Consider the following 20,122-nt stretch of genomic DNA (forward strand, 5'->3'; position numbering starts at 1 on the left):
AGTTTTCATAAACTGCAATATTTACATTGCAGGGTTAAGTCCTCCTCTAGTGGCTGTCTACTAGACAGCCGCTAGAGGGACTTCCGTGTTCACAGAACATGAAAAGTGTTTTCAGCGACGATGGATGTCCTCCTCACGCTACGTGAGGACCTTCAGCGTTGCCGAAATCCCCATAGGAAAGCATTGCTGCGCATGTGCATTAGGTCTCCCCCGTTGGCGGGGGAAGAGAGTAGGTGGAGCCAGACGCAGCGCCGCAGGACAGCAGGGCTGGACTCCGGTAAGTCATTGAAGGAGTTTTAACCTGTTCAGCAACTTGGTATGGGGGGTGGGAGTTAGAGGGGCACTACAGGGTCCTACAGTGCCAGGAAAACGAATATATTTTCCTGGCACTGGAGAATCCCTTTATACAGCAATATGCAGTACTCACTTTAAGTGTTGCATAAAACCTGTCAGTCTGAGGCATGTAATAGGATTCCACCTGACAGAGGGGAATCCTAGGTATCGCTTGACATCTGGGGCTTTGCGATGTGAGCAGGGATTTAAGCCTATTCACACCACAATTGCAGGACATTCCATGCCATCTTAATGGTGTTAAAGCCCACTCATTTTTGGATGGTATAGAACAGGGGTTCCCAATTAATTTTTCCCATGGAACCCCTTGACATAGTGTATCAATATCGTGGACCCACCCCCATGCCGGTGTGTATCTGACACACAGATACACACACTGGCACACCTTGACACACACACTGGCACACCTTGACACACAGATACACACAGTAACACATACACTATTTTGACTCACAAATACACACTCAGATACACACAGTGACATACATATACACACACTTGCACCCACAGATATACACATGGGCACATACACACACATAGGCACATACAAACACATGGATATACACACACTCAGATACACACTGACACGCATACTCTTTGACAGACACACATACACTCTCACTGACAAGCACACATACATACAAACTCCTTAACAGACACACACACAATGTATTTATTTTTTTAAATTTTACTCCACCCAGCCTCCCTACCTTTTGTAGTGCTGGTAATGGAGTCCCTATTTCCCTGGGGTCCAGTGGTGCTGCTGGGCTGAGCGGCTGGCATGCAGTCCCTGGGGATCAGTGGGGCTGCTGGGCTGAGATGCTGGCGTGTGGGCGGTGAGGGAGCAGTGATCTTCCTGCTCAGCTCCCTTGCGTGCCTCTTAGTGATGCCGGGGCCGGAGTGACTTCATATTCCGGCTCCAGCATCACTGCTGTGCGCATGAGAGCTGAGCAGGGGAAAGTGCTCCCTCGCCGCCCGCGGCCATTTTGGATCCCGAAATTACGGTGGAGCCCCAATTGGGAAATGCTGGTATAGAACATCCTAATTTGGTCATGGAGTTAAAATATTGATAATTGCCACACAAAAAAAAAACAAAAAACATGTTTGTATTGATAATTGCCTGTTTACTGCTCTTTACTTGTTTCATTGCATCCTACTGTTTATTAATAATACTCTTTAATAACAAAACAAAACATATATTAAACTATACTGTCCTACATAAATTTACAAGGCAATCAAGCCAAATGTCAGACTAATGGAGATCATCTGCACACAAATCTTTATAAAAAGATGAAATCTTTGGGTAACAAATGTTAGTCCTGTTTCAGCTTTTTACCACCTCAAGGCCAACCTTCTGATTTTATTGGCCACAAATGTGGTTAGACAGGTTTCGTTTGATCTAGTAGATTGCACTTATTGCAGACTACCATCAAATGTATTTTTCCTTTATATCAAAATCACATTTTTGGCTTTGATTAAAAAAAATTCCACTGCTGTGCCATTTCCCAGCAACCCAAGGCTTAAATGAAAGGTTGCTGCTCAGCCTTTTGAAGAGGAAGCCAGCACAGTAACTCTCCCAATAACTGCCAGTGAAACGCACCTGTTTCTTTTTTTCCAGCTTTTCTAGATTTTCTTTTTCCTTCTCCTTCTCTACTGCCTTGCTTTTGACCAATATTGCACTGGACTTATCTCCTGAGACTTTCTTCTTGAGGATTTTGGCCATAGCTTCGGCCCAGCCCTTGTTTGGGTCCTCTTCTGACATTTCTTCACTTTCACCTTTTGCCAACTCAGTCTCATCCTCAGAGTCTGCGTCATCACTGTCCGAGATGGTATTGTCTTCGATATCGGAATCTATAGACAGGACAAAAAACAAAACAAAAAAAAAAAACGAAATATTTATGATATACAATTTCAAACACAATCTTGCACTCAGTATCTCCACACCAGCTTTTCATAGGACAATATTTAAAATATTAAAAAAGATACCAGCATAACAAGTATCCTCATTAGTATCTCTATACCAAATACATGATACTGGGCCAATTACGTACCACTTAGGATGATAGCCAATATATCAAATAAAAGGCTCATATATATCACAAGGATCTCAGCAGGGGGAACACTTGTGATAATCTAAAAGGGGGGGGGGAGAGTCACCAGCGCAGAGGGAGCCCGGAATTGGATTAAGGTAAGTTGCTGAAGGGGTTTGAAAACTTCAGCGCCACAGGAGGGGGACCCTGAGGGTGGGGGCACCCTCAGGGCACTATAGGGTCAGGAAAACCGCTTTTTTTCCCCTGACACTATAGTGGTCCTTTAACCCCTTAAGGACACATGACATGTGTGACATGTCATGATTCCCTTTTATTCCAGAAGTTTGGTCCTTAAGGGGTTAAGATGGACTATCTTGTTCACAGACTATCACTGTTATCCAAGGTAACTGCTTTTGACTAGTAGATATTTTTGCAATGGTGATTTCTTAAAAAATTGGGCAATCACCATAGTACAGCTTGAGATCAACAGGAACATTCCATCATTGCTCCAGTATTAGAACTTTTCTTTTGTGAGCAAGACATTTTTAAATTATTGTTTTTATCTAAAAACCACAAGTACCTAGTACGGCATCTTTAAAGCAAATATATATTTTCACTCCTTTGTCAACTATTTGCAGATCTATTCAAATCACCTTTAACCAAATGTTTAACTTAAAATAACAGTGAAATCGACGATTAATCTCATTATGCAACAAACAACATGCTGCTTTACTGGATGGTTACTTTGCGCTTGTAGTGAGGTGGCTGTGGAATGCAGGGAAAGGGGAGTTTAACTTACCTAAACGTTTCCTTTGCAGTAGCCATCTTTTTCCACAGAATCCATATTATTTAAAACCTAGTCAGTCTATCTCAGTGCCCACTGCGGGGTGGAACTGGTATGCCTAGAAAGAAAAATTTAATTTCTGCCTGGCTGGGGACCCTTATTCAGTGTTAAATCACTTGGGTATGGTTTAACACTGAATGGAGCACCAGAGGACTCCAGGCACTATGATTCAATGAGATGAAACGTTTATGATGTCTGCGTCCCTTTATGGGAGCAGGGAAATGGTTCTAGCACAACAACAGTTTCAACAGACCTAAGTGGTTATGATGCCTAGTGTGTCACTTTATACAGATACTTTAGCAAGCCCTACCACAAGATGATGTTCACGCCATTTATTTCCGAGATTAATTAGGAACTGCACTCAATCCCATTACTCTGAACCAGGGTGCAGCCAAACTAGGACCCATCACCAGGTCCCAAGTACAATTTGCAGGACAGAGAAAAGTTTAGTTTATTAGAACCACATGACAAATAGCAGCAGTGTTTCGACCTATAAGGTCTTTCTCAAGCCTGCATTTCATAGTAAGGTGAAATGTCTTCCAGCAATCCAGATGGGTGCTAACTACAATTCCCAATAATGAACAGCTGGCATTTCATAGCTGGGTAAGCATCAGGAGAGGTTTTTTTTTTTTTTTTTTAAAGGAAATTAATAAAAGATGGGTGGTACCAGTCTTGGTGCAAATACTGGGCAGTGCTAATAAATCACACTGTATAGCAGTATACATTCTACATTGCACAATACTTTGCTTGCCCCCTGCAGAGAGGTTTTTAAAATTGGTCTTGCTCGGAAGGCATTATTTACAAAGAGTTTTAAAGTAGAGCCTAAGGTGTACAAATACATTCATAGCACTGTGGTTGGGATTGTGTTTTGCTGACCTTTCCTACCAGGAAATTCTATACATATGATTTTAAACTTGTCTTCAACAACAGGGAACACATCAATGTTAAAAAAAAATGTTTAATTTTTTTTAAAATGTATCAACAGATGTTTCCTACATTTCTCTGAAAAAAAAATCATCTCAGAAGAACATGGTACACGCACCTTTACTTTATTTCTTTATCTCAACTTGCGAAAGCGATAAAGCAAAAAATATTCCAACAATGAACCTTGTGTGAGCCAGAGGGATGTGCTTGTTGCCACACTCTCCAAGCAATCACTCCAACAGAGTTATTTACTAATGTATGAACCGTTTGGAATCCAAACTGAATAGATCCAAAATGGAAGTCACCTATGGTTTCAGTGTGGCCATACTAGCCTAAAACTATTAAACTGCGTTTGAATATTCACTTCAAAGAATTCCCTTCTTGGAAATTACATCACTAAATGAAACATGATACATTTTCTTTTGCATTTACAGTATTTTAGAAAGTACATCTCACTGAAGTGGTTATGGTGCCTTCAGTCCAGCCTTGGCACTCTCCCACTTTTCAGTGTTAAAATGTTTTCAATCAGTCTGACACAAACAGGATCCTCAGGCGTCTATAGACCAGCCTATATAGAGCTTGGTTGCTTCATCTAAGTGTTGCTTCTAAGTGTGTGTGTGGTTGGAGATATTCTGGAGATAAACTGGAGGTAATCTGAGGTATTCAGGAGGATAAATAAAAAGGTTTGTTTGATTTAAATTATTCACCTCATTGGAATGGCAGACTTAGTTCAGTGTAATAGTTGCTTTGCATTTGTTTCACGTTCCACTTTTTGGAGGTTTGGTTGTTGTCTAATCTGTAGACAGTTCTCTATCTTGCGGCAGGAGATTGTATTTTTGAAGTCTGAGATTTGTAAATTATCTGGTAAACAAACTCAGGCTGGAACTGCTGCAAAGCCACTGCCGCAGAGACATACTAGGAATGGCAGATGGATTACTGTAGGATCTGGTAGACTTGGAGTTGTGGATAAAAGGCATATTGCACAGTCTGTTGCTCTACATAATTCTTTTTCTGCACTTTCAGAGTGTAGTGGTGTCGTGCAGAGAGGCACTGAGGCTAGTGGTGTCGTGCAGAGAGGCACTGAGGCTAGTGGTGTCGTGCAGAGAGGCACTGAGGCTAGTGGTGTCGTGCAGAGAGGCACTGAGGCTAGTGGTGTCGTGCAGAGAGGCACTGAGGCTAGTGGTGTCGTGCAGAGAGGCACTGAGGCTAGTGGTGTCGTGCAGAGAGGCACTGAGGCTAGTGGTGTCGTGCAGAGAGGCACTGAGGCTAGTGGTGTCGTGCAGAGAGGCACTGAGGCTAGTGGTGTCATGCAGAGAGGCACTGAGGCTAGTGGTGTCGTGCAGAGAGGCACTGAGGCTAGTGGTGTCGTGCAGAGAGGCACTGAGGCTAGTGGTGTCGTGCAGAGAGGCACTGAGGCTAGTGGTGTCGTGCAGAGAGGCACTGAGGCTAGTGGTGTCGTGCAGAGAGGCACTGAGGCTAGTGGTGTCGTGCAGAGAGGCACTGAGGCTAGTGGTGTCGTGCAGAGAGGCACTGAGGCTAGTGGTGTTGTGCATAGAGGCACTGAGGCTAGTGGTGTTGTGCAGAGAGGCACTGAGGCTAGTGGTGTTGTGCAGAGAGGCACTGAGGCTAGTGGTGTTGTGCAGAGAGGCACTGAGGCTAGTGGTGTTGTGCAGAGAGGCACTGAGGCTAGTGGTGTTGTGCAGAGAGGCACTGAGGCTAGTGGTGTTGTGCAGAGAGGCACTGAGGCTAGTGGTGTTGGGCAGAGAGGCACCGAGGCTAGTGGTGTTGGGCAGAGAGGCACCGAGGCTAGTGGTGTTGTGCAGAGAGGTTTGAAGACTATGGTGAGGCCTAACAGAAAGCAGTTGTTGTTGGGGGATTCCATCATAAGAGGTGTGGAGATGGACAATGGTGGTCTTGTGAGGTGTCTTCCCGGAGCTACTGCTCACAGAGACAGAAGACGTATCTGTAATATTGTTAAGCGAGCAAAGCAGGAAGGGGAATTGGATGTACTTGTCCATCTAGGGACAAATGACTTGGCTTGCAATGAGGTTTCAGAGGTTAAGGAAGTTTTTAGTGTTTTTGCCAATGATATACGGCAGGTTGCTTCCACACTGTCATTCTCTGAAGTTCTGCCTGTGCATAACACTCAGAACGACAGGCGGATGCGTATTAGGGACTTTAACTTGTGGCTTGGTGAATGGTGTCGGGAGCAAGGATTTGGCTTTATTGCTCATGGTAGCTCTGTTTGGAATGGAAATAAACTGTACAAAAAAGATGGTTTGCATCTTTCTCAAAAGGGAGCAAATGTTCTCAGTGAGCAGTTCAGAGGTTTTGCTAGGATGTATTTAAACTAGGAGGGGGGGGGCAAAAGGGTGATAAAACATCAATCCAATTGTCCCCCAAAACAAGGACAGAAGGTGCCTGTAGCAAGTGTGTTAAAAAATGATAAGCTTAGAGCCATGTCTACAAATGCTCGCAGTTTAGGGAATAAGATCCATGAACTTGTGGCAATAATGGCAACTGATAATGTAGATTTAGTGTAGTTACTGAGACATGGTATAATGAGAAAAATGACTGGGACATAGCAATACCAGGGTACTCTTTATATAGAAAAGACAGGGAAGGCAAGAAAAGGGGAGGGGTGGCCCTGTATGTAAAGGATAGCATAAAATCTAGCCTAATAAAGGTTAGTGAGGCGAACATAGAGTCCGTTTGGGTTACGTTAGAATTTGGTAATCACACAGTAACTCGTGTAGGTGTGATTTATAGGCCCCCAGGACAAATTGAAGAGTTAGATAATCTACTAGTTGAAGAAATAGCTAAAATGACAATGAAGGGGGAAGTTATCATCATGGGTGACTTTAATCTTCCTGATGTGAATTGGAAAACAAAAATAGCTACTTGTGCCAGGAGCACACATATTCTAAACTCCCTACTGGGATTGTCTCTAAAACAAGTCGTTGAGGAGCCAACTCGTAAAGAGGCCATACTAGATTTAGTGTTAACAAATGGAGATTTGGTATCAGATATTACTGTAGGTGAAAGTTTAGGATCCAGTGATCATCAGTCAGTGTGGTTTAATATAAGAACAGTGACTGAGTCACACCACACAAAAACAAAAGTTTTAGACTTTAGAAAAACGGACTTTTCTAAAATTAGAATATGTGTAAAGGAGTCATTATCCGACTGGAGCAATTTAAATGGAGTCCAAAAGAAATGGGATTATTTAAAAGTGTCACTACTGAAGGCAACAGAAAATTGCATTAGGCTTGTCAGTAAAAGCAAAAAATTCAAGAAACCACTGTGGTACTCCACAGATGTGGCCAAAATAGTAAAAAACAAAAAGTTAGCATTTAGTAATTATAAAAAAAACCAGAGTGAGGAAGACAGAATGACCTATAAGATTAGGCAGAAAGAGGCTAAGCAAGTTATAAGAGCTTCCAAATCACACACAGAAGAGAAAATAGCACAGTCTGTAAAAAAGGGGGACAAAACTTTTTTTAGATACCTAAATGAGAAAAGAAAAGTAAAACAAGGATTAGTTAGATTAAAAACAAAAGAAGGAAGGTATGTAGATGACAATAAAGGTCTAGCTGACTGCCTCAATGAATATTTTTGTTCGGTATTTACAGATGAAAATGAAGGAAAGGGACCTCAGTTAAGAAAAAAGATAAATGAGTCATTTATTACACGTGAGTTTACAGAGGAATAGGTTCTATTTCAACTGTCAAAAGTAAAGACAAATAAGTCAATGGGACCAGATAGAATACACCCAAAGCTATTAAAAGAGCTTAGTGGTGTACTAGCAAAACCATTAACAGATTTATTTAACCAATCATTGATAACAGGAGTAGTCCCAGAAGATTGGAAGTTAGCGAATGTTGTGCCCATTCACAAGAAAGGTAATAGGGAGGAGTCGGGCAACTATAGGCCAGTAAGCCTTACTTCAGTAGTGGGGAAAGTGATGGAAACCATGTTAAAGGATAGGATTGTTGAACATCTAAAAACACATGGATTTCAAGATCAGAGACAACATGGGTTTACTTCAGGGAGATCATGCCAAACTAATCTTATTGATTTTTTTGATTGGGTAACTAAAATTATAGATCAGGGTGGTGCAGTAGACATTGCTTACCTAGATTTCAGTAAGGCTTTTGACACTGTTGCACATAGAAGGCTTATCAATAAACTACAATCTTTGAGTTTGGATTCCAATATTGTTGAATGGATAAGGCAGTGGCTGAGTGACAGGCAACAGAGGGTTGTAGTCAATGGAGTATATTCGAAGCTTGGGCTTGTCACCAGTGGGGTACCTCAGGGATCTGTACTTGGACCCATTCTCTTTAATATTTTTATTAGTGATATTGCAGAAGGTCTTGATGGTAAGGTGTGTCTTTTTGCGGATGATACTAAGATATGTAACAGGGTTGATGTTCCAGGAGGGATAAGCCAAATGGCTAATGATTTAGGTAAACTACAGAAATGGTCAGAGTTGTGGCAACTGACATTTAATGTGGATAAGTGCAAGATAATGCATCTTGGACGTAAAAACCCAAGGGCAGAGTACAGAATATTTGATAGAGTCCTAACCTCAACATCTGAGGAAAGGGATTTAGGGGTGATTATTTCTGAGGACTTAAAGGTAGGCAGACAATGTAATAGAGCAGCAGGAAATGCTAGCAGAATGCTTGGTTGTATAGGGAGAGGTATTAGCAGTAGAAAGAGGGAAGTGCTCATGCCATTGTACAGAACACTGGTGAGACCTCACTTGGAGTACTGTACACAGTACTGGAGACCCTATCTTCAGAAGGATATTGATACCTTAGAGAGAGTTCAAAGAAGGGCTACTAAACTGGTTCATGGATTGCAGGATAAAACTTACCAGGAAAGGTTAAAGGATCTTAACATGTATAGCTTGGAGGAAAGACGAGACAGCGGGGATATGATAGAAACATTTAAATACATAAAGGGAATCAACACAGTAAAGGAGGAGACTATATTTAAAAGAAGAAAAACTACCACAACAAGAGGACATAGTCTTAAATTAGAGGGACAAAGGTTTAAACATAATATCAGGAAGTATTACTTTACTGAGAGGGTAGTGGATGCATGGAATAGCCTTCCAGCTGAAGTGGTAGAGGTTAACACAGTAAAGGAGTTTAAGCATGCGTGGGATAGGCATATAAGATAAGGCCAGGGACTAATGAAAGTATTTAGAAAACTGGGCAGACTAGATGGGCCGAATGGTTCTTATCTGCCGTCACATTCTATGTTTCTATGTTTCTATTTCTGCTGCTTGGACTAATGCTTTTGCATTACCCTCAGATGGACTGGGTACTCTCAGTCTGTGACTGCCACCCATTGTTAGCAATAGAACCTCACTCACATTTAAAATATTTGTTACTCCAAGCAAAACAGTGATTTAAAGTGGTCATGGTGCTGTAAATCTTTCTGTCCAAGGTTTTGCTATGAATTGCTGAACATACAGAGTTTAATCACTTTGCTGCCGCAGGTGTAACTCTTCTTGTTAATGTCAATTCTGTGCATATATCTGCATAATCCTAACTCACGGGACCCAGTATGGACCCAGGTAAGAGTTTGTCCATTACTGGGGAATGGAGTCATGGTACTCCTAGTATCATAGACATTAATGTGAGAAGCAGTGATGCTAGGAATAACTCTTTAATGTTTAAAGAAAAAGATACAAACTGTGAATGAGCCTTTTTTTCTTAGTGATGTTGGTAATTTTTTTTATTGCGAAAATGTAAATAAATGGGTAAGTCCATCCACCATGACCACTTCAGTGATTTGAAGTGGTCATGGTAGTAGTAGTATGTATGTGTAGTGTTTCTGATTAAAACACTGCACATACTGAATTAATTTTAACCCCTTAAGGACCGGCCTATTTTTGCGATGTTTGTACGTTAAGGACCAGAGCAGTTTTAACACTTTTGTGGTGTTTGTGTTGAGCTGTAATTTTCCGCTCTCTCATTTACGGTTCCCATACAAGTTATATATTGTTTTTTTCACGACAAGAAGGGCTTTCTTTACATACCAGTATTTATATTATGTCATATATTGTATTTAAAAAAAATAAAATAAAATATGGTGAAAAAAAAAAAAATACATGTTTTTGGACTTTTACTTGAAAAATCTTTTACTTATCTACAAAAGCTAATGAAAAAAACTGCTAAATAGATTCAAAATTTTGTCCAGAGTTTAAAAACACCCAGTGTTTACATGCTTTATTGCTTTTTTTTGCAAGTTATAGGCCTATAAATACAAGTAGGAAATTGCTGTTTCAAAATATATATATTTTTAAATGTATCAATAGTGACATTGTTACATCGTTATCTGTCACACCTAACATGTACATATTTTTTAAAGTAGACAACCCAGGGTATTCAAAATGGGGTATGTCCAGTCTTTTTTAGTAGCCACCTAGTCACAAACACTGGCCAAAGTTAGCATTTATATTTGTTTGTGTGTTAAAAATGCAAAAAACGCTAACTTTGGCCGGTGTTTGTGACTAAGTGGCTACTAAAAAAGGCTGAACATACCCCATTTGCAATACCTTGGGTTGTCTTCTTTTGCAAATGGTATGCCATCATGGGGCTAATTCTCATTCCTTGGCTACCATACGCTCTCAAAGACAACCTAACCAATCTGACAAATTTCAATAAAAAAAAAAAAAGTAAAATCAAGCCTTATATTTGACCCTGTAACTTTCACAAACACTATAAAACCTCTACATGTGGGGTACTGTTATACTCAGGAGACTTCGCTGAACACAAATATTAGTGTATCAGAACAGTAAAATATATCACAGCAATAATATCCTCAGTGAAAGAGCTGTTTGTGTGTGAAAAATGCAAAAAACTTCACTTTCTCTGACAATATCATTGCTGTGATATGTTTTACTGCTTTGAAACACTAATATTTGTGTTCAGCGAAGTCTCCCGAGTAAAACTGTACCCCCGTGTACAGGACTTAGGGTGTCATAGAAAGTTACAGGGTTAAACACAGTGCTAGCAAATTTAATTATCTGGACTTTTGGCCTGGGTTGGCAGGCAGGTCCCTCAAATTGCAATCATTAAAATTACTTAATTAGGTAAAAATATTACATAAATATGCACGTAGAATTTTAATATATATACATATTTATATATTTGACGTCTACGTGTATATTTATGAAATTATTTATGTAATTATGTATGTGGACATATGTATATTTCGTATTATTTTTATTTATTTATACATAGATATACATATTACATTCTAAGTGTATTTTGATATAAATATATATATATCAATATCAAAATACTGTTAGAATAAAATTGAATATATATATATATATAATTTTTTTTTAATTATTAAAAATTATTTTTATTAACATATTATTTGTATTTTATAATAATATATATATACCATATATATATAGTTATTATATATATTGTATATATTCGTGTGTAATTTAAATATAAGTGTATTTTTATATTAATATACGTATATATAAATATAAAAATACACTTAGTGTGACATTATATATATGATATATATACATATATTATATATAGGTATATATAGATATAATACATGTATATATATCATATATATATACACATATTTTTTTTACACTTTATTTTATGATTTTACAGATGCAGGGAGACTGCCTGTCAGCACAGACAGTCCCCCTGCAGGCAGATACACAGACCCCTATTGCGGTCATGTGATCGAGTGATCACATGGCCATGGGGTCCTGATCTGCCGAGGGGGGACTGCCCGGGCAGACAGGCAGTCCCCCTGGACCGGGAGGAGAGCTGATCGCCGCCGTGGGACCGACGGCGATCAGGTAAGTTGCCCAAAACCGTTAGGACGGTTCAGGACCGTCAGCGGTCCAAACGCACGTTTTACCGCTGACGGTCCTGAACCGTCAGCGGTCCTTAAGGGGTTAATGTGTGCCAGGGATCAATCGCAATCACAGCACATGTGACTTAGGAAGCCCAGAGTTCTGGGATGCATAATGTCAATTCTGTGCACATTTTACATCTGTCGTCCGAGAACGTGTGCTGGCACGAGACGTAACAATCTTCTCTCCTGATGGCAGTGCGCCTGCAAGAGGAAGATATCTTTTATGCAGGTTTCACTGCAAACCGAGGGAGGGCAGCCTAATCCATAGTGTCCAATAGGGCATATTACACAGCATAGGTCTTCTTCCTCCAGAGGGTTGGAGTAACCCTTCAACATTAAAATTGTCAAGAAAAAAAGAAGCAAAAAAAACCTCAGTGCTCCGTAGCTCATCTACCAGGAAGTGAAGGACAGAGCTTATAAGAACTGACGTGGAGCCAAGGAGGAGATACCCAGCTGCTGTATACAGAGGTGCTGATTTCTACCTTCAATGCTGTTTTCACACCTCACAAACACATGTTTGTTAAATATAGGGGGTAAGCATAGAGAATATTAATAATCCTGACAATTGCTCCTTTAAGTGAATGACTGTGAATGAAGTAAACCTCACAACCAAACTATCAGGATATCCATGCAACAAGCAAATAGCAAAGCCTGACATCTACTGGCAGAATAAGAAATTTCAGTATCCACAGAAGGAAACGTCAATAAAATAATAATGTTTTGTCAAAAAAAAAAAAAAAAAAAATCACAAGGAGGCAATAAATCTGACAGTCTTAATTTGGAGGAGTTCAAGATTTCACGCCCCTCACCCACCACATTGGGGTATTTTTGTCTAAAATTTGCAAGATACTATTCAAATCAGCATTTAGGACTAGGCATTCCCAAAATGCATATAAGTAAGCAGAGCAAAGGGAGAGATAATGCTCTAAGACAGCATGGACAGATTTCTACCATAATCATTAGCCATGTGTATCAGTCAAGGATAAAAAAAAAAACAGTAAACGGTCAGATATAAAGAAGCACTTGGGTGAAGATTCTCATTTTTCAGAATAGTGTGCTTAAACAAAACATGGAAGTTACCCCACAATATTATTGGATGGCGGAAGAACTACCAGTAAGCAAATATTGCAGCACACGTGTGATCACAGCAGCTAAGTGAGACTAAACTACAAGGAAAGGTTAAAAGATCTTAACATGAATAGTTTCTAGAAAAGACGAGACAGGGGGGATATGATAGAAACATTTAAATACATAAAAGGGAATCAACGCAGCAAACGAGGAGGCTATATTTTAAAAGAAGAAAAACTACCACAAGAAGAGGACATAGTCTTAAATTAGAGGGGAAAAGGTTTAAAAATAATATCAGGAAGTATTACTTTACTGAGAGGGTAGTGGATGCATGGAATAGCCTTCAAGCTGAAGTGGTAGAGGTAAACACAGTGAAGGAGTTTAAGCATGCATGGGATAGGCATAAGGCTACCCTAACTATAAGATAAGGCCAGGGACTAATGAAAGTATTTAGAAAATAGGGCAGACTAGATGGGCCGAATGGTTCTTATCTGCCGTCACATTCTATGTTTCTATCATCTTGTAAATCACATTTTAACAGAACTTCACTAGAAGAGATACACCCTGATTTTGTATCTCTTTAAACATACCTCTGCCACAATATACACAACTAATTAATACACCAAGACAGGGCAAGTCCCTATCAGGCAGGGTGTTGTAACCCGTCTAAAAAGCTTCCATTGAGTAAGCAAGCATTGGTAAGGTTCCTCTGGAGTTCAATAGTGAACCAAAGTCTCCCTTGAAAACAAATTAAAAGGTGATCATTTTGGCTCAGAGTGTGAATATTCTTATTAAGTGATATTGGATATTGCAGCATTCCTGAGTGAAACCTGTCCTAAAACGCAAAATCCCTGGAACGTGGAGAAAATCATGATTTGCATCACTAATCAGATGAGGCAAAAAAAAAAAAAAAGTGTTTTACTGGCCCCTTATTTAATGCAGTGTTTTCTAACAGAAAAAGAGTAGATAAAAAAAAAAAAACCCCAAAAAAACCTTGCCTAAAGAGCTGTTTGGAAATACAATTATAACACGGCAAGTTTACTACAACTTGGTGCCTGTTTGTAATAGAATGAATACGCCATTTAATGGGAACCAGCTTTGTGAAACTGTAACAATATATATCTACGCACTAAACACACAGATGGGAGAAAAAAAATATGTCCAGAGGAGAAGCTGGGGGAAATGGTTACCTTATATTTCAGATATTGTTTTCCAACAGTGCATGTGTTCTCTCTTAGTTTATAATGCGGACCAGAGCTTCATCACGGTGATCTGCCGTGTCCACTGTATGCTCAGCCACACTGAATGCTAAATACTAGGTGGTCCCAAGGCAGCAACGCTTAACCCAAAGTACTTTCAATGGAGAAGCGCATATTTGGACACTCTACAGGGAATGACTTTATTTCATCACAGATTAGGAAAAGCTCATTTTTTTCCCCCTTCCACTATTTAATACCTACCTTTGGGGAATAAATTCAAAGGAAAGTGATCAAAACCAATGTGATTTAAACACTGTGTACAGAAAGAAAGGAGACACCCCTGAGATTATTTGAAGTGAAACTGTCATTTAGCCAGCTGTATCATGTTGGAGAACATGGCGATATTTCAAACATTAAAGGCACCATCTATGCACCAAAATCACAAACGAATGTGAAATTTGTACACCATGCTCCAACTATTTTGGCCTAACATTTTAAATTCTCTTTGAATTCCCAACAATGCACACTTTAATGAAAAAGCGTGTATACGGAATACAGTGCCATGCTATTTAATGCAACAAGAAAACGTATGAGGAATCCGTGTACTCAGAGATGGAAGATTAGGCATTCCTTGACTAATAGGACATTAGCGGAGACATCAAGGATGGCACAGAAATCTCAAACTAAACAATAAACACAGTGCCCTTCAACCCCACTGCCCCTACTACCCCAGTCTCCTTACAACCCCAGTGCCCCTACTACCCCATCTACCATAGTGCCCCTGCTCGCCTATCTACCCCAATGCCCCTACTCCCAGTCTATCATAGTGCCCCTGCTCCTTATCTATCCAGTGCCCCTACCCCATGCCTACCATAGTGCCCCTGCTTGCATATTTACCCCAGTGCCCCTACTCCCTGTCTAAACAAACACACTGCTTCCACTACACACACAAAAACACACACACACTGCATTCACCAATTAAATACTCTCATTGTATCCACTACACACACACACACATTTTCTTGAAAACAAAAAATTCTGACTGGCAGGGACCAAACGCTGGCCTGGCCAGTCAGCATTTACGCATAGAAATGCATTGAATCAATGCATTTCTATGGGGAAAGTTCAACGTCGCAGTGTGGAGACGATGAACATTAGTCTGAGGAGTGGCAACTAGAGGTGTTCCTAGGCTGTAATGTAAACACTGCCTTTTCTCCAAAATGCTGTCTGTACATGAAAATTCCTGCAGGGACTAAATATACTCACTAGAACAACTACAATAAGCTGTAGTTGTTCTGGTGACTATAGTGTCCCATAAAAAAAAAAAAAAACTGTGGCTGCCAAGCAACATTGGGTAGATAGGGAATTTATTGTGTGGGTTCAGGCACCCGCATCTTCGGCCTTCCCTGTTCCCCCACTTTATTAACAGATTGCCTCCATCTCTTATTCTCACGGTGATGGTCCCTGCACTTATATGTGGAACTGCCTGCTTTTGGGGTCATTTGATCCGCACCCTCCGCTCTGTACTTGCAGCATTGCTCGAGATAAACCCCAGAAGCCGATTCTTCGTCTTCCTACTCTTTCTTGCAAACCTATACACTTTTTTTACTGTGTTCACAAACTCATGAGCACAGTATAGTACAAGGTGGCGACATTTATCGTTCTCACTTTTGTGCTCGAAATGTATTGCTGGGCATTTATTCATGAACAACTCTGAAAGGATCTAATATTTGCGCTTCGTCCCGGTTTTAATTCCAGTGTATATAATACCGTGTCTCCTATTTTATTTTTACTTCCATTTTACTATATTTTAAAAATTGCAAAACAAAGAAAACCTAGATGGTCTATTTTATTGCATATTTTTCATTGCTTAAACCATTGTGTGATATATCATGTAATATGACTGTCGTGTTTTCATGGCAAAAAAAAAACAAAAAACAGGGGTGGGAGCAAGGCCTGAATTTTAACACTAATTATAATGTTTACCATTATAATGTTTAATTAAAAATTATTATACTTGCCCTCCTCTCCAGCGTGACCTGATTAGAGGTAGTTGGGTGTTGCAGTAATGCAACATCATCCCTGTTTCCCTGCCTTTCTTCCACCTCTCTCTGGCATAATTAGCCCTGCTCGGAAATACTTCCCTAAGCAAGGTAATATTCCTCTGACTCCATAAAGAATGGCATCGCATTAGTCTGTTCCCATATTCCCCCAGCAAGCACAAGACACACTTGTGAAAAAAACGGAGAACCGTCTGTAGTTACTTACCCTTGTAACTTAGTTGTCTGCTAAGTATTAGTAGGTAGGTGGTCTGCCATCACAGAGTAAAAAGACATGTTTATGCTGTTTAAAGGGACACACATCTCATTGAAGCGGTCTGGGTGCACTGTATCTCCTTAACCCTGCAGCTTGTACACAATCACTTTATTGCTATACTAATATTTGTTTCGAACTTACACTGTTAACCATTCATTTTGCTAAGGTGTCTCGCTACCTTAGAAATGTCATTAAAGGACCACTATAGTGCCAGGAAAACATACTTGTTTTCCTGGCACTATAGTGCCCTGAGGGTGACCCCACCCTCGGGGACCCCCTCCCGCCGGGCTGGATGGAGTGGAAGGGGTTAAACGTACCTCTTTTTCCAACGCCGGGCGGGGAGCTCTCCTCCTGCTCCTGCATTTACAATGCCTTCCTATGGACGCTTGCGTCTTCTCACTGTGATTTTCACAGTGAGAAGCACGCAAGCCCTCTAGCGGCTGTCAATGAGACAGCCACTAGAGGCTGGCTTAACCCTAATATAAACATAGCACTTTCTCTGGGAAAAAAAAGGGGTTAACCCTAGCTGGACCAGGCACCCAGACCACTTAATTAAGCTGAAGTGGTCTGGGTGCCTATAGTGGTCCTTAAAGTGTTCATAATAATATAAATTGTGTATTGCTGCAATACACTGTACATGTGGCCCATCTGCCTATACCACTGAATCTCGAAAAGCCAATTCTACAGGTCACCTGATTATACTATGTTTTTATGCCTTTTGTGGCACACTCAAAAAAATTATTAAAAATTTACCAAAGATTTAGGAGTCAGGCTCTTTCGACTTAGGCACATACATCACACAAAAGACCCATAAGTCACCTCATAAAATTCTGATTAGACTATTAGTTTCGTAGAAGGAAACATGCATGCAATTAATATTACAAATTTTATTTTATTTTTTGGGTTATATGAAGTCTTATCTTGCAATAGCTGCTGATGTACCTGCAGCTACTGCAAGCCATACCCTTCTTTCCATCAGTACTATGGAATAATCAGAAAGGGACTTCTCGTAGAGATGCTTTGAGGAACAGCAGTGATTGCAGCAGGCTTATCACAGACTTAAAGGGACACTGTAGGCACCCAGACCACTTCTGTGGTCTGGGTGCCAACTCCCACTACCCTTAACCCTGCAAGTGTAATTATTTCAGTTTTTTATAAACTGCAATAATTACCTTGCAGGGTTAAGTCCTCCCCTAGTGGCGGTCTACTAGACAGCCACTAGAGGGAACTTCCTGCTCTATAGCACAGGTTTTCTGTGCTCCAGCGTCGCTCAATTCCCCATAGGAAAGCATTGAAAATCGTTTTCAATGCTTTTCTTATGGGGTGCGCTAATGCAATGCCGCGCATGCTCATTAGGTCTCCTCGACCGGTGGGCGGGATCAGTCTCGCCCACCGGCTGACGTAGGCAGAAGGTGGAGCGGCGGGGGAGGAGCAGACAGCAACGTGGGACATGTCGCTGCCTCAGGTACGTCACTGAAGGGGTTTTCACCCCTTCAGCAACTGGGGGTTGGTGGGTGGGAGGGAGAGGAATCCTGCAGTGCCAGGAAAACGGATTGTTTTCCTGGCACTGGAGATTCCCTTTAACATTCTCTACTACAGCTCATTGAAAAGACAGTCAAATAAGCTTAACCCCTTAAGGACCAAATTTCTGGAATAAAAGGGAATCATGACATGTCACACATGAAAAAAAGTACCTCAATGCTTTCTGACAACCAGGGAAGTGCATTTATAACTTGTACATTGAACCAGGTACTTTTATAAAATGAAAGAGGACCCCCAGTTCCTATTCTGAGACAGTGAGAATTGTCAGGAATTCAAAATTAATTTAAAATAATATCAAAAGTAAACTTTAAATTGTTTCAAGATAATTTTGTTAAAGCCTTTTTTATGATGGCTAACACAACTTTATTGCCATTTATATAATTGAAACACGACAAAAAATTAAATAAATCACATTTTTATGGAGATCAGAAGGGGTCCAGTCACCTAAACAGCCAACAGAACTCTAGTGTCAGGAACACAGGTTTATATTCCTGACACTAGAATGTACCTTTAAATTTGAAATGAATTGTTTCCCCAAGAAACCTCATTTACTATATTGGGTGCAAACTGTTAAGTGTTAAAAGGCATCCTATTGGTTTCCATGGGAATAGCTCCTTAGCACTCGGCCCCAGAACAGCACGTGTGTTTACCCTAATAACTCAATTATCCAATGTATCCATCAGAATCTGTTCCCATACCCCATTTACAGAAAAAAAGAAATTACTAAAGAGCAAAGCACATTTCACCCAGCCCACGGGGTGTCCTAGCCATGTGTAATTTATGTATTCTCACAAAAAGTCTAGTTTTGCTGGATACATTTATTAAATCACATGGATGATGGGACCTTCAGCCACACAGTGCCCATCATTAGGGAGTGAGGGCTACTTTATTCTATTTAAGAAGACAGTTCTCCCGGGCAGAGATATAACATGGGGTGTGCAGTCCTTCAGCTATATGTGCCCAGCTCCCGCAGTAACTCTCTCCCAAAGCTTTAATGCAGGGATGACAAGCACCCATTGAACTCCTGTCCCCAAAAGCAGACTGTGTCAAGTTTAACCATCATTGCAGAGATGCTCCCAAAGTGGGCAAGAATCCAAAAAGCAAATATCCCAAGGGATCCTCCCTGACATGTTTCCATTGCCCTGTGTATTCAGCACTTTGCATTATACACTTTATATCACTCTTACCCGCCGACTCAAGCTGCTCAGCACCAGATATTACTTCCATGGCTGCACACACGTGTTTACAGGGCAACTTCCGGGTTGGGCATCACCAGGTGTATGATGCACTTCCGGCATAGATCGGGCACCAGCAAGTAGCCGCCATCTTTAATCCGGGCACCCAGTGCTTGAGTCGATCGCCACCTTGTGTCCGACAAGTTAAATAACAAGTAAGGACTATTTGAGGGAGTTCAGTGGTCACTGCATGCATGCTTGCCTGATGATGGAATTCTATTTAGAGGGTGAAGTGACCCATTTGATTTTATATGAAATATTTACTATTATATAATGCACTGATCATTTATCAAAATCTGTCATAGTTTGTCTTGTTTGTAGTTAAAGTCCCCTGAATAACATTGTATAGCGCTGCAGAATTTGTTGAAAGTATATAAAAGCCATTAATAATAATGTATTTATGTGTTTTTTAATGAATATATCACTTTTACATTTATAAAGTACTCTTTAAACGATAACAATAACACCAACATTTTTTAAATGGACAAAGAGGGGCACTTTCATTTTTGGGGTGTGAGCAGGCCCGGACTGGCCATCGGGTCGGTTGGCCACGATGGCGGTGGGCCACGATGGCCATGGGCCGAGGCTGACAGGGGAGATCAGTGTATCTCCCCTGCCAGCCTATGCAGAGCCAGCGCTAGCAGAGCACCGGCCCTGCTGTGTGCCTTCATGGGCTGGTGGGGAGACAAACTATCTTCCCAC

The 20,122-nt window shown here is 40.7% G+C and overlaps 1 protein-coding gene across 1 annotated transcript in view; it reads right to left on the reverse strand.

Moving 5' to 3' along the window:
* RRP15 (ribosomal RNA processing 15 homolog) overlaps nt 1–19,447 on the reverse strand; it is a 51,638-nt gene extending 32,191 nt beyond the window's left edge. The window contains exons 1-2 of the mRNA XM_063441436.1: nt 19,373–19,447; nt 1,952–2,202 (exon numbers count right to left, since the gene is read on the reverse strand). Coding sequence (XP_063297506.1) covers nt 1,952–2,202; nt 19,373–19,412 — 291 coding nt within the window. The 5' untranslated portion in view covers nt 19,413–19,447. The remainder of the gene's footprint in view (nt 1–1,951; nt 2,203–19,372) is intronic.
* Between the last annotated feature and the right edge of the window lie 675 nt (nt 19,448–20,122).

The sequence above is a fragment of the Pelobates fuscus genome, chromosome 2, assembly GCF_036172605.1.
Source record: "Pelobates fuscus isolate aPelFus1 chromosome 2, aPelFus1.pri, whole genome shotgun sequence".
Classification (NCBI taxonomy): Eukaryota; Metazoa; Chordata; class Amphibia; order Anura; family Pelobatidae; genus Pelobates; species Pelobates fuscus.